This window comes from Pseudophryne corroboree, chromosome 3, assembly GCF_028390025.1.
Source record: "Pseudophryne corroboree isolate aPseCor3 chromosome 3, aPseCor3.hap2, whole genome shotgun sequence".
NCBI classification, from domain to species: domain Eukaryota; kingdom Metazoa; phylum Chordata; class Amphibia; order Anura; family Myobatrachidae; genus Pseudophryne; species Pseudophryne corroboree.
In genome coordinates, this window is record NC_086446.1 from 647,150,760 (window position 1) to 647,166,220 (window position 15,461).

The 15,461-nt window shown below is 38.1% G+C and overlaps 1 protein-coding gene across 31 annotated transcripts in view; it reads right to left on the reverse strand.

Moving 5' to 3' along the window:
* ANK3 (ankyrin 3) overlaps positions 1–15,461 on the reverse strand; it is a 1,328,922-nt gene that overhangs the window by 51,872 nt on the left and 1,261,589 nt on the right. For 17 of the 31 annotated variants that reach the window (XM_063961780.1, XM_063961785.1, XM_063961778.1 and 14 more), the window contains 5 exons: positions 14,916–14,997; positions 10,462–12,975; positions 4,840–4,914; positions 3,655–3,795; positions 127–273 (listed from right to left, as the gene is read on the reverse strand). In XM_063961780.1, the coding sequence (XP_063817850.1) occupies positions 127–273; positions 3,655–3,795; positions 4,840–4,914; positions 10,462–12,975; positions 14,916–14,997 (2,959 nt within the window). Of the gene's footprint in view, positions 1–126; positions 274–3,654; positions 3,796–4,839; positions 4,915–5,448; positions 12,976–14,915; positions 14,998–15,461 lie in introns of all 31 variants that reach the window. The other 14 variants (XM_063961772.1, XM_063961770.1, XM_063961771.1 and 11 more) reach the window with 6 other exon arrangements.

Below are 15,461 nucleotides of genomic sequence, written 5' to 3' on the forward strand. Positions count from 1 at the left end.
ACTACTGTAGTATGCTTCACCAAGGTCTACACACTCCTATGGGCATAGCCTTTATAATGGCATCAGCCTCTCTCATTACAAACATATCTTATATCTACAAACACAGCATGCAATCTACATGTTTACCATCAACAATGGGGTCACTGAACACATTGTTTTCTTCTGCAAAACTTCTCGTGCCACTAATGTTTCCATAGTCGAAAATCGGACCCTCCAGCAATGTCACAATATCTATTCGATTGATTTTTGTCAGGACATTGGTTAAGGCATCAGCTAAAAACACATAATAAAATATGTTTAAATGTTATATAAAGTGAACATCAGAAAAGCAATTCAGTAAAATAATCATATTGACCAGTTGCTGATATATATGCAGAAATATATATATATATGTATATATATATATATATATATATATATATATATATATATATTAGAGATGAGCGGGTTCGGTTCCTCAAGGTCCGAACCCCCTGAACTTCACCCATTTTACACGGTTCCGAGGCAGCCTCGGATCTTCCCACCTTGCTCGGTTAACCGAACGTCATCATCCCACTGTCGGATTCTCGCGAGATTCGTATTCTATATAAAGAGCCGCGCGTCGCCGCCATTTTCACTCGTGCATTGGAGATTGAACGGAGCCGACGTGGCTGCGTTCTCTCCCTGAAAAGCTCCGTAATCTGTGCTCAGTGTGCTGCAAATATCTGTGCTCAGTGTGCTGCAAATATCTGTGCTCAGTGTGCTTAAAATATCTACGTTCTCTGCCTGAAAATGCTCCATATCTGTGCTCAGTGTGCTGCAAATATCTGTGCTCAGTGTGCTGCAAATATCTACATTCTCTGCCTGAAAAGCTCCATATCTGTGCTCATTGTGCTGCAAATATCTGTGCTCAATGTGCTTTATTGTGGGGACTGGGGACCACCAGTATATAATTAATTATACTTATAGTAGTACAGTACAGTAGGCCATTGCTGTATCTTGCAGCTCTGTGTCACTGCAAGTATCCATTCCATATCTCTGCTGCATTTTTGTGAGCAGTATATAGTATTACAGTGCAGCATTTTGGTGACCCAACAGTATATAGTAGTGTACAGTAGGACATTGCTGTATCTTGCAGCTCTGTGTCACTGCAAGTATCCATTCCATATCTGTGCAGCATTTTTGTGAGCAGTATATATTACAGTGCAGCATTTTGGTGACCCAACAGTATATAGTTGTGTACAGTAGGCCATTGCTGTATCTTGCAGCTCTGTGTCACTGCAAGTATCCATTCCATATCTGTGATGCATTTTTGTGAGCAGTATATAGTATTACAGTGCAGCATTTTGGTGACCCAACAGTATATAGTTGTGTACAGTAGGCCATTGCTGTATCTTGCAGCGCCGTGTCACTGCAAGTATCCATTCCATATCTGTGCAGCATTTTTGTGAGCAGTATATATTACAGTGCAGCATTTTGGTGACCCAACAGTATATAGTTGTGTACAGTAGGCCATTGCTGTATCTTGCAGCGCCGTGTCACTGCAAGGATCCATTCCATATCTGTGCAGCATTTTTGTGAGCAGTATATAGTATTACAGTGCAGCATTTTGGTGACCCAACAGTATATAGTTGTGTACAGTAGGTCATTGCTGTATCTTGCAGCGCCGTGTCACTGCAAGTATCCATTCCATATCTGTGCAGCATTTTTGTGAGCAGTATATATAGTATTACAGTGCAGCATTTTGGTGACCCAACAGTATATAGTTTTGTACAGTAGGCCATTGCTGTATCTTGCAACTCTGTGTCACTGCAAGTATCCATCCATTCCATTTTCTTCCAGTGATTTGGACCAATAATACCATTGATTAGAACAAATAATTACAGTGATTTGGTCATTTTCTTCCAGTGATTTGGACCAATAATACCATTGATTAGAACGAATAATTCCAGTGATTTTGTCATTTTCTTCCAGTGATTTGGACCAATAATACCATTGATTAGAACGAATAATTCCAGTGATTTTGTCATTTTCTTCCAGTGATTTGGACCAATAATACCATTGATTAGAACGAATAATTCCAGTGATTTTGTCATTTTCTTCCAGTGATTTGGACCAATAATACCATTGATTAGAACGAATAATTCCTGTGATTTTGTAATTTTCTTCCAGTGATTTGGACCAATAATACCATTGATTAGAATGAATAATTCCAGTGATTTTGTCATTTTCTTCCAGTGATTTGGACCAATAATACCATTGGTAAGAACGAATAATTCCTGTGATTTTGTCATTTTCTTCCAGTGATTTGGACCAATAATACCATTGATTAGAACGAATAATTCCAGTGATTTTGTCATTTTCTTCCAGTGATTTGGACCAATAATACCATTGATTAGAACGAATAATTCCAGTGATTTTGTCATTTTCTTCCAGTGATTTGGACCAATAATACCATTGATTAGAACGAATAATTCCTGTGATTTTGTCATTTTCTTCCAGTGATTTGGACCAATAATACCATTGATTAGAACGAATAATTCCTGTGATATTGAGGTGTTTGTGTCGCTTAGCTTAGTCGTCCAGCGACCACAGTGCACCTCTTTTTCTCTTTTCTTTGCATCATGTGCTGTTTGGGGCCAATTTTTTTAAGTGCCATCCTGTCTGACACTGCAGTGCCACTCCTAGATGGGCCAGGTGTTTGTGCCGCCGTCTTGGGTCGCTTTGCTTAGTCATCCAGCGACCTCGGTGCAAATTTTAGGACTAAAAATAGTATTGTGAGGTGTGAGGTGTTCAGAATAGACTGGAAATGAGTGGAAATTGTGGTTATTGAGGTTAATAATACTATAGGATCAATATTACCCCCAAATTCTATGATTTAAGCTGATTTTGAGGGTTTAAAAAAAAAAAAAACACCAGAATCCGACAAAAAAATTTCAAGGAGGTTTTGCCAAAACGCGTCCGAATCCAAAACACGGCCGCGGAACCGAATCATATATATATATATATATATATATATATATATATATATCAATCAGGGACGTGCAGTGAGCGAAATGGCTCAGGAGGCACTGGCTAACCCCAGAGCCAGATTTACATGCAATATATGAGGCAAAGGGTACATCTGGCCGTTATACACAGGTGCAGCATTATAAACTCCTGGAAATTTTGATCAGAGATGTGCGTCAAAGGTATGCAGGTGAGACACTGCCTCACCTGCCATAGACTTTTTACTTCAGAGTTTGGGCTATAAAAATTATTAGAATAATGCAAAGAAGATATTTCAAACAAATTATTAGTATTTTTCATATACTTTTTTCAGTCAAAACTCTGGTTTAAACGTAAGTATGACAGGAAAGGCTCTGCCTTACCCCACCGCACGTCACTGATAAATATATATATACGTAAATCATATCTGCATAAACAGTGATTTCTGATGTAATATGTAAGTTTTGATGTCATCACATATACTGATGAACACTGAAGTGCAGATGTCATCACTTCAGTGTTCATTATGAAGACTTGTGCATTATAAGAAATAATGCACTGTTTATTGTAAAATATTAAAGATGTTATAAGTCAGCCCAGGGATCTTTCACTCATTAATCATTAGACTTTACAGTACAGTGTACATTATCCCATATATTATATAATTTATAAAGAATACATACGTACAATACTCACTTGTTGCATTCTTGCCATCCCTTATAACCCATTTCTTTAACAATATAAAGCTTTGTGTAGTCAGAGAATTTGGGTTCTCAACACGAATCTGATTAATTTCATCAACTGAAAAGTTTAGTTCTCTCGCCAGTTCTGAAAAGGCAAAAACATGCTATGGTGATACACAACAAACACTTCTCAGGTCCATTACGCTTCTCCTGGGAGTCTATTTTCTATCCTCTCTCACACCAGCTTATCTTTATTACCTTTATTATCGCCGCTGTACAATGCTTTTGCACCTTTGCAGGGGGGTAGGGTCAGACATGCGGGGCGGACTAGCCCTGTGCTGGGCGTCCCCCCGCATGTCAGAGAAACTGATCATAGATCTACGTCAGCTCTGAATTACCCAATTAGTTACAATCAGGGAATAATGCCTAGCTTTATAAATACTCACTACAATTCTACATTGGCCATTTACAAACAGTATGTAATTACAAAAACATAACGGGATAAGGAGTCTATTTACTAAACCTTGGAAGGAGATAAAACTGGTGGAGATAAAGTAGCAGCCAACCAGCTCCTAACTGTCATTTTTCAAACCCAGACTGTGACATGACAGTTAGGAGCTGATTGGCTGGTACTTTATCTCCGGCCACTTTATCTGCATCCTAAGCTTCGTAAATAGACCCCAGATATGTAGTAGCCTGCAAGTAGCTGACCTCTGGCTTCTCGCAGGCTATTACCTTTAGCCCAACATCTCCAGGATTAAAAATAATAATAATCATGATGATTTGGGCTCATGAATTGAATCAGTGAAAACCGTACTATTTTACAATTTAAATTTGTATTTCTTATCTAGACATATACTAACAAGGGTCATCCTATGCAATCAGTTTCACCCATATGATTAATGATACAGGCTCACGTGAAGCAGAACCTCATCTCATGGTAGTATAAATTATACTTAAAAAAGAACCAAGAAACCACTAAGTCAGATGAATTGCTAAGTTGTCCCATTGGATTAGTGTTATCCAGAACACTGAACGTGTATAATATTTTAATTTACTTGTTATAGATGGAATAAAACTACTTTTAGCATTTGGTCCTTCACCTGAGCTGTGAATTCTTCATGGTCTTTGTGTATGATCTGTAAATCAGTACAATTTGAAAAATGAGTTAAAAACAACATTGTCATACCTGTCCAGCTAAGTCCCAAATGATCAGCAACTATTGCCATCCTTATGTCAGTACGCTCACATGGACTCTGCGGACCTGGAATGTACAAAGGATCAATTTACCAACATTTTGTCACTTGACCAGTTTGTACTGGATTGTTAAGGTTGTCTAGTGGATCTAATGTACGAAATAACAAGTGTGTAATCTGAAAAGAAAAGGTTGACTATTACAGCTTGTACTTTTGTATGTGTGGAGAGTACAAGTCTAAGTATGTGAGCACAGTAATTGAATGGCAGTAGACATGCTGGGTGAGTGTATGAGTGGTCAGCACAAGTGTTGGAAGGTGTTGCCCAAGTGAAGGCTTCATTTATGTTTATAATCATGGGTACGGTGTCATGTTTCTGGCATGCTTTACTATCTAAGTGTATGTTTTCTTGAAATAAAGAACAAGTAGTGTGAGACAACAGACACAGATGACAATGGAAGAATGGAAACTAACATAGGTCACTCCACAGGCAATCACGACAGGTCATGCACTAAGGTCAACAAGTCGAGAGGTTTACAAACTAGGCTGGATTTCCACGATGTGAGCTATTATAGCTCCAGAAACCTGACTGCCTTTATTCTCACCAGTCCTCCTACTGCTCCTTCTCTCACTGTCGGCCTTTTCAATCTTTGATTTTAAAGATGTTGCGTCTGCTTTCATGTCTTTAGCAGACCTCGAAGTAACGGAAGGCTGGGACACTTGGGTGGCTTCAGATAATGACGTATTTCGTGATGTACTGTCTTCATCATCAGAGATCTCAGTCTGCATCTTTTTCTCTTCGTCGGACAAGCGATCCACAAGCTTTAATGTCTCACCACTAATTCCCTTAAAATATTCAATAGAATGTTTACAAACCTCACTGAACTCATGTTTCTTTACTTTGGCTGCTGACGTGGCACTGGACATAGATCTTACCTTTACTGGTAATTTTGAAGGAGTCGGTTTAACAGCCTCTTTCTCTATCTGTGTTGGCTTATGTTTAGGTGTGGCTTTCCTCTGTATGGGTGGATTTGCTCTATTAATGTTTTTTATAGGGATTTTAGATTTTACTTCTGCATTTGAAATATATTCCTGTCTCGTACCTTTCTCAGTCTTATTAGGCAATTGTCTTCTACAAAGTGACGTGTTTGTATTGCTAGTTTGTTTAGCAATGGGCTTTACAGATATGGCTTTAATTGGTAGTTTAGACCGTGGTCTAATCCCTGGTGAATCTGCTAGTCTAGGCTCACTTTTCTGGATTAGTTGTTTATGTTTCTCAATATTTTGATTGGATGTCACCAGTTCTTTACCTTCATTAGCTATCATTGCACTAACTTTTTTTATAGACTTGGATTCACAGTCCTTACTAAGTACCAAATTTATTGTGTTATTATTTACATTTAGGGTGAAAGAATCCAAGTTGTTGTTATTGTTATAGTTTTCTACTTGAAAATCGTGTATTTCTATGTGATTGATAATGGTCTCAGTGGTTGATGTGTTTGCTAAAACCGTCTTGCTATCATTATCTAAATTCTGGTAATCTGGCACAGACTCTATTTTATCTGCTACATCTCCAGTGCCATCTTTCTTCGGGGTCATGGTTGAGGCTGATATGCCCATCTTAATAGGCGTGCGCATTTTAGGATCAACTTTACAACTGGTAGTAGCTGCTGGTTTGTCCAATGAATTATTACCATTTGTTCCATCAAGACAATCTCCACTTCCCTGGATGATGGTGGCATGTTCAACTGTAGTTGTCTCTACTTGTTTTTCTAGGATGGGATCTATCAAGATGTCCCCTGACTGTGGAAGTGTGATGGCAGTTATTTTGTCCCCTTCCCCCTTGTCCCCTGACTTCCCTTCAGAATTATGCTCACCAATCTGAAAAAATTGAAGTCTTTCTTCAACAAAATCCCTCTTGCTCATGTCAATAGCACCACTGCGAGTCATCTCAAACATCTTCCCTTCATGAAATGGGAAGGGGTTGGGCTCACTTGTCGGAGTACTTTCATCTGTAGGTGTTCTGGCTGGAGTTGTGTCTGGTGTGGTTGCTTGAGACCGATCTTCTACAGCCAGACTAAAAGGTTTGGGGTCCTCTTCTTTGGATTTGGCTTCAAACACATCATCATCTCCTGCTTTACTAGACCAGGGATCAAAGTCAAGGCTCTTTGTAGCCACTGTTTTAAAAGGTGTTGCAAACTCTTCATCTACTTTGTAGCTAAAGTATGTATCTGGAAACACTTGTCTATCAGGATGTCTTCCTTCCAAGGTAAAAAATTGAGCCCCTTGCTTCTTGTCACCTGGGTCATTTTTCTTTTCACTGTCTGATATTTTTCTACATGGCTTATACTCATCAGTTACTACTTTTTCCTCTTCAATAACTTCAAGTTTACTTTGGCTAAAGCTACGATCACTGTGTTTCAGAACACCTTCCTTAGTCCATGGTTCCTTTTTTATTTCTACTTCTTCACTTGGTCCAAGTTTAGCATCACTTTCAGTCAACCCATCGTCTTCATCCTGCAAATCATAGCCATCAAGAGAATCGATTTCAGTTGCATCTGTATCATGTGAGAATTCTGCAGTGGTTGCTATGGAACATTCTGTAACAGATTGATCATTATTACCATTTTGTTCAAGGTCATTCGATGATGTATTTAAACCCATTTCTAATTCCTGAGCTTGTTTTGACAGACAAGGCTTCCCAGAAGTATTAATTTTTGTACATTCTTTTACCTCTCCATCATTCATTTTGAATGTATACTTCTTAATAGCAAAAGGTTGGAGTATTGATTCATCATCGCTTGAATCGCTGAACTCTAGTTCAGGGGGAACAGGAGATGGTGGCTGTACTCTGATAACTGGCTCAGCTGACAGAAACTTGTCCTGATCGTCTTGAAGATTAACTTCAGTTAGTTCCATTTCACTGTCAGTTGAATTGTCCATATTTTTTTTACTAGAATCACTGTGCTCAGAATCTAAAGGTGGTGGAGGGGGAAACTCAATATATGCCACTCTGTTGTCTTTTGTTCTTTTGTTTAAGTCGTGGCTAATAGTGACTGGTTTTGCTAAACTAGAATTTTGGGCATCTGGAATGCTCTGCCTAATAGAGGGTAATTTGACTACTTCCTCTTCCTCCGACTCTTCTGAAACTTCAGGTATAGGGCTTGGCTTTCCTGGAATATATAGCATTAACGAGTCGGGAGTTTTAGAATTAAACTCATAGCTAACTTCCTCTGAACTAGGTGTCTCTGGAGTTAAAGGACTTTTTCCAGAGCTATCTATAAATGACACTTGTTCTAAGGTATCATCCTCTGGGCTGCCCTGAGGAGAAGGTGGTTGTTTTTGTGGTTTACTAGTAAAGAGTGTACCTCTGGTCTCTTGAATAGTCTTACTCTCCTGGCTAAGTACTTTTTTAGCATCTCCTTGTTGTGCTTCTTTTTCATGTTGTTTTCCTACTTGTACAATACTGACATATACTGGTAATGTTTTTATCTCTTTTAACGCCTCTGTATTTGCTGATGAATATATTTTATCTATGTCCTCAAATATAATAGATTCAGCTGAACATTCTTTAGTAGGGCTAAACTCTAAAGAATCTGGGGACTTAACAGGGGATATCTCAGTATCTTCACTAGAAGGTGATAAGCCCAGGTAATCCTGGGCTTTACTCAGTAGAGTATCTGTGCGTCTGTTGCTCTCGTCTGTGATAAATGTGGAATGCAGTATATCAAGCTTAGGCTGATTAATTTTAGGTGGTGTAGGTGTTTTATTAAATTCACTTTCAAATTTGGATTTGCTGTTATGACTGTCTGGACTATGACCTGCTCTCCTGTCTTCAGTGATTCTGACAGGAATGTGTGATACACTTGTCCCTTCCTTCCTGGTCTCATTCTTTCTCTCACTGGTATATCCTACATCCTTTCGAGCCAGTTCTGTGTACAAAAGTTTTTTGGAAGGAGATTTAACGCAACTGTCTTTCATTTCTCCTGTGCAAGATCCATTTTTTGGAAGTGTTTGTTCTTTATCAATGCCATGGTTTGGGAGATGAGATCCATTCTTTTCTGTGTCTTTGTCCAGTATAAAAACATGGGAAAGTTTTTCTTTGTGTGTCTTCTGATTAGAGGCTCCAGACATTTCCCATGTTCTATATATTTTCTTGTCTGGGGAAGCCAAGTCTTTATTGCCAGATACAGCATTCTCTGACTGTTGTGGAAATTGATCCATTAGTCCTCCAATTTTTGTATCTGTTTTTTTATCTAAAAATCCACCACTGTTTTTAATCATTTCTTTGAATTTAGAGCATTCCTCATTAATGGCTTCTGTGATGGATTCCTTGAGAGAAGGTAGCTCACCATTCATTTCCTTAATGGTCTTTTGTTGCTTTTCTTTGGTGTGAAACTGAAAAAATGGAAGCAAATTGTCCTGATTTTTTTTTACTGGAATTTTGGACGGAGAACCATGTTTCTTTTCTTCCTGGGAATTGTCCTTGTTTTTAAGATTTATACTTTGCTCAAATTTTAATTTAATAGAGCTGAGCTTGGACTGTTTTAGCTGGAAGCCAGACTGAGTTCCTGATTGCTGGCTGTCTGCCTTGTGGTCAAACACCCTCTTTTCAGGACTGCAAGGCAAACTTGTTGCTTTCCGATCATCGGCAATGGTGATGCACTTTCCATCATGCATAAACTGGTGAGTTTTAGTCCAGTCATCACTGGAAGTTCTAAAATCTGCAACCTTTAATTTTTCTGGGCTACTGTTAGTAGAACTATGACCTGAATGATATTGTTTACCGTTATTTTTGTGAGGTGTCTTCTCCGGTGACTGAAGCTCATCATTTAGCTTTTCAGTTTTGTCCCGAAAAAATTGTGATACTTCTGTCAATTTTTCTTCTGCCTCTTTAACAGTTCTGACCACCCTGTCTTCATACAAAAGCTTTTCTCTACCCCTGTCTAGCCTATCCTCTGTAAATCGCATCCACATAGCATGTTTGGGGCTTTTAGAATCTCCAGCATAATGCAACACTGTAACTTTATCTAGAGAGTCATCACTGGACATTTTACCTATTCCATTTTCAGTTACATCTTTATATATTTTTGAGAGTATTTCCTTCTTTGGTGCAGTGATTGCTTTTTCTCTGCATTGTTTTTCAGGTCGGTGGAAGTCAGATCCAAGAATTAACGCATGCTCCGTTACGGACTCCTCGGTGTCGTCTAATTTCTCAGACAGGAGCATTTTCTCAGCGAACCTGTATGACTCCCCTCTCAGCTCAGATAATTCATCATCATGATATTCTATTGAATGTTGACTGAGTAATTTTAGCGTTTTGTATGAGTCATCTGATATAAGTTGAGCAGAACTTGGACGGCTGTCTTCTTCTTGTGAAACTGGGGTATTTACTCTTGAAGACTCCAGATAAGATGGTAGAGACTCTTCTGCTGTCAATTCCTCTTCTTCTGCTTGTCCCGGTTCATCTGAACATGGAAACATCTTATTTCTTTCTGATACCATATCTCTGATGTTATAATCTCCCTGACTTAAATCCCTTTGATAAACATACATTTCCTTCTCTGGATGTTTTTTTGTTTCTCTAATTATGACTTCTGTAGGCTCAGCTTGGTTACCTTTCTCAATATGGACCTCAATTATGCGCTCCAGTTTTGGTTTCATTTTGGTGTCCCTTTCAGCATGCTGTTGTGAGGTTTCAGTACACTTCTGAGCATCTGAAGCTACGGAAGTTTTGTGTTCAAACAGGCCAGCCAGCTCCTTGGATGGATCACGACCTGACTGGAAGGCTTTCATTATGTCATGGACAGACATGGTTTCCTCTATTCTTTCAGATTTTTCAACAGCTGGAGAAGGATGGTAAACCATTCTTGTTGTAGTTGTTATGTGAGTTTCTTCTTTAACTCGTACACCCTTTCCTAAAACCCCTTTTTGGTCATCTTCTTCATTTCCAGCATTTAGCTGAAATGCCTTATTTGTTACTTTTATAGACCCAGGTGGATATTGTTCTAGCTCCATAAAAGTTTTATCTGATTTTATTTGTGGAGTTTCCCCTTTGTTGGGTTCTACAGACTCTCCAGTGGATGGTTCATAGCTCCTTATAACGTGAACCACCTCTGTTCTTGTTTCAGTAATTACTGGTGGAATAGGTACATCATGGAAAAGTGGTTTAGGACCAGTGCTCTCAGCACTTTGGGGGGCAGATGGAGTTTTTTCACTTCTTGTTTCAAATCCGCTATCAGACAAAGGACTTTTATCTTGCTCATGTTGTGAAAACTCATCTGGAGATTCTAAAATCATGTCCGTTCCAAAGATGGAGTCCGCAATTTTGCACAACTCTTTTTCTGATGCTGAAGATCTCATTGATGGTGGAGGCATTTTGAGTTTATGATCATGTTTCAAAACTCTTTTTTGTTTCTCTTCCCCTTCTTTTTTCCCATCATCATATTTGTATTTCAAGTTTGAAAATGTATTCCCACCAATGTCATTAGTCAAGTAATCAATCACTTTTGTTAAATTATAGTCCTTTTCAGATAAAGTTCTAGATTTCAACTCTACTTTTTCTGGAGAGTATAAGGGCAGGCTGATGGCGGCACCCTCTCTAGCTTCTTCAAGTTCCTCCCTACTAAATTCTACCCAGTCGTCTTCTGGAGACTGGCCTTGATCACATGACGATTTTTCCAAGAACACATCTTTTTTTAAAATTTCACTGACTTTTACCAAGTCCTCTTTTACTTTCTCTACAATTTTAAATGGTTCTTCATCTTCAATTCTAACTTCTTTAGTTAACTCAGAATGAAATGGTTTTTCTTCAGAAGTATCAGTCTGTAAAATTGCAGTCATTCTTATTAAGTCTTCTTTCATATCTGCAACATCTTTCAAAATCTCCTGACTTGAAGACAATGAAGAAGTGGTAGATAACTTGAGTGCAGCAGGGGACAGAAACAAGGATGTTTTAAGAGGTGAGGAAATTCGACTAAACTGATTGATGGGTTCAGTTGATAAGTTTTTTGATGCTGTCACAAGGGCAGCAGCTGATTTAGTCAAGGATGCAGACTCTGTTAGTTTTTTTAAGGTAGGCTCTGACAACACATTTACCACAGAATATACTGGTACAGTTAATGTTGACGATGTGACGGATGAGGTAGTAGAGGACAATGTAGACCTAAAAGATGTGTACACTGCACCAGAAGGGGGATTTCTTATTGTCTGAAAAGCAGATGCTGTTGATGCAAAAGACTTGAGAGGTGAATATGGCATTTGTGTTGTGGTGGGAACAGAATAATTTTTTTCAGCTGTATCAATTGTTGAGTTAACTGTTGCAGTTGCAGTTTTATTAATTGCTGATATCTTGTCTTGCAAATTTACTGCTGATCCATTGATATAATTTGAGCAGAGTGGGTACTTTAATGGTGATGCAGACCCATTCATTAATCCTACTTCACTTGGCCCATTTCCAATCTTTAAAGGTGACGAAAGAGAGGATGCTATGCTCACTTTAGAAGGAGTAGAAGTAATGGGAGAAACCACAGATTTTAGAGGAGAAGATGAAAGCGACCCTGCAGATGTAATGATGGATTTAAATGGCAAGCTTGAGGAATACATGTTAATATTTGATTTTGGGGATGCTGGAGGTGTCATTGTAATGGATGATCTTTCTAAAAGAGAGCCAGCAGTGGTCACTGGAGAAGTTCTAGAAGCGAAAGCTGAGGTGGAGGATAATCCCTTGAAAGCTGGAGCTTCTGCAATGGTCGAAGTCCTAATTGGTGAACCAGTGGAACCTTGAAGTGAATATGGAGATTGTGTCACAACAGTTTTTATTGGTGAAGCAATTGTCCGAAATGTTCGCATTGGAGAGGCTACATCACTAACAGATTTAACAGAAGATGTAGTAGAAGCTCCTAGAGTGGATTTTATTGGAGAAGCAGAGGAGACAGACCAAATTGACTTTAATGGGGATGCTGATGGAGTATTGGAGGAAGAGCTGGACAGAGAGGTAAAGCCTGATTTGGTCTGTCCAGGCACTGTAATTGGTGCAGTTGTCCATGACTGATATGGTCTTGTTGGAAAGCCTGGCTTGTATGCATAAGTAGCAGGTAAAGTTCTCATTGGTGCTGTGTTCCGATCAAGTTCTTTCACGAGCAAAATAATATTAAATGCAAAATTAACGAAAAGTGATTGAAAAAACAGAGAGACCAGAGAAAAAAAAATTGGTCAGTAACGATTATATTATTTCAAAAGCAAATACAACTGTATTCATGAGTCAGGATGATGGTTATTGTGATAATGAGCGGGCTAAAAAGTAAAAAAAAAGAGGGCTCTTTTGTGGACATAAAATGAGCTGACGACATGAGCAACATAAAGTGAAGAACATACAGCAGAAAAGAAACAATGAAAGACAGAAAAGACAACACATGTAAAAAGGACTACAAAACACACAATGCTTCTCAGACTTCCTATTGACTTTCTGATGTGCTGAAATATAATACCAAGCCGTATTGTCCTGCCTAATACAGTGTAGCTGTGTAGAGTTAGTGTTCAGAATTAGTATTGTCTTTTGCGCTTTCTCTGGTTGCCCCATTATGACACACACTGTCAATTGAAAACAATATAAATTGTAAACATGACTTTTAATTTTTTTTATATATATATAAGTCAGAGCTTTTCATGCAGATTCCAGATTTATGTATGTGACAGGCAAGTACAGTGCAAAATGTGGATAATCTTTGATACGTTTCGAGTATTTTTCTCTCCCATGCACAATTAAGATATAAGTTGCACAATCACAAAGCCAATAAGATCAGATTATTTAAAATCATTTTTATCATCTCGTATTTTTTTTCATGCTGTCGTAGTCTAATTTTCTATTCTTTTTTTTGTAAAACCAAGGAAAAACGTGAAATGAAATGGATTTATAACCATCGGTTCAGGATGACACATGAAACATAATCACTGAGAACATGGTCAAGCAGGGGAAACGAAAAAAAACAATTTCTGTACGTAGGCGTGCATGGAATGTTATGTCGAAACAAGCAGTGGATTATGAGATTGTAGTTTTTTCAAACGCATTTGGTACAAATATTTTCCAATGCCAGTCAATTGAGTGCAGCCATTTGTAGGTTTCATGGAAAAAATAGACTACCAAAAATATAGTACTCAAAAAAAAATCTAAAAATACTTTTTATTGGTGGACTGGATTTGGAAAACCATTGTTCAATGTATACATTCACATTTTATTTTAAAAGAAGAGTTCTTTTGTGACTACAATGACTTACATACATTTTTATCTACAGTCATTTTCAGAATATGGAATATGAGATTATCCATTCCATTATGAATTATACACCAATTGCATGATCCATTTACTTCTTCAAAATTTTGATAATAGCACAGTGATGCCCCATTTCTCAAACATCGCCATCATAAACATTCACATATTCAGTATGAACCCAGCAATGATTAAATTGCTCTGCATTTAGTGTTCATGTGGTATAAACAAAAATATGCCTTACCTGGCTATCCACATAGCCATTCCGCAGAGTAAACCTGAATGTTTCACACTTGGTTTATTACTTTGGTTTGGCCTGAAACATAATGATGTAGCCACACTAATCGCTGCTGCGATGCGTTCACATGAGTGCATGCATCTCAGCAAAAGATTGCGCACTCTCGGGTGCAAATAGTTGCACTCACAATCGCATAGTGTATTTCCTATTGATTGTGGGTGAGACTGTTCACACATGCACACTTGTCACGCCTAGCTAATCGTCGCAGTAGGAATTAGCGTGGCTACATATGTATGTATGTGGTCTAGGGATTTTTTTTGGGCAGACTGCACACGCACACCACACACTAAAAACGCTACTTAATAATTCCCCTCTCTTTTTATAACCCGGCCAAACATATCTAATGACAGGCGGATTCTATATTGATAAAAATGTGAAATCATTTACAAAGTCCTCACAACAGCCTACCTGGAAATAAAAAACAGCCTGGAAATAAAAATTGAGGCGTCAGTAAGAAAACTCTTCTTTTAAAGGGATTAGTATTGTTAGAATGTTATTAAACTCACTCATTCCAGGCTCAGTCAGATAGCTGTATCGCTTACGCAAGGCTAGAGACACAAAGTTTTGACGCCGATCCACTTTCTCTGTCTGCAGGGACAAAAAGAAAAAGTTATTTTTCTACAGTGTTATTAAGTATGCCCAACATAGGAGATAAAATGAGATTTTTTAAATTAAATCAAAATGAACAGATCACACAAATTACATGTAGCAGACAACGCGACACAATACACACTGCTTTCTCTACTACTTTACTATACATTCAGGACAACAAAACACATTCTAAATTTTATAATGAAAGAGAGACAATATTTGGGTCACTTTTACAAGGCTAGAAATGTTTTACATATACTTCTATTTATATTTGGAAAAAAGTATTACAACATAAATATTTGCAGACGTGTGGGTTGACCATAAATTTGTGTTGTAATATTTTGATTCTACTGACTTTTTTTTTTTTTTACATTTGCATACATTCTGCTTACAGGCAATTTTACTGTTTGCAGAATGTTATAGTCAAACCTCTATGATGGTCATTTATGGAGTGCAAGGTG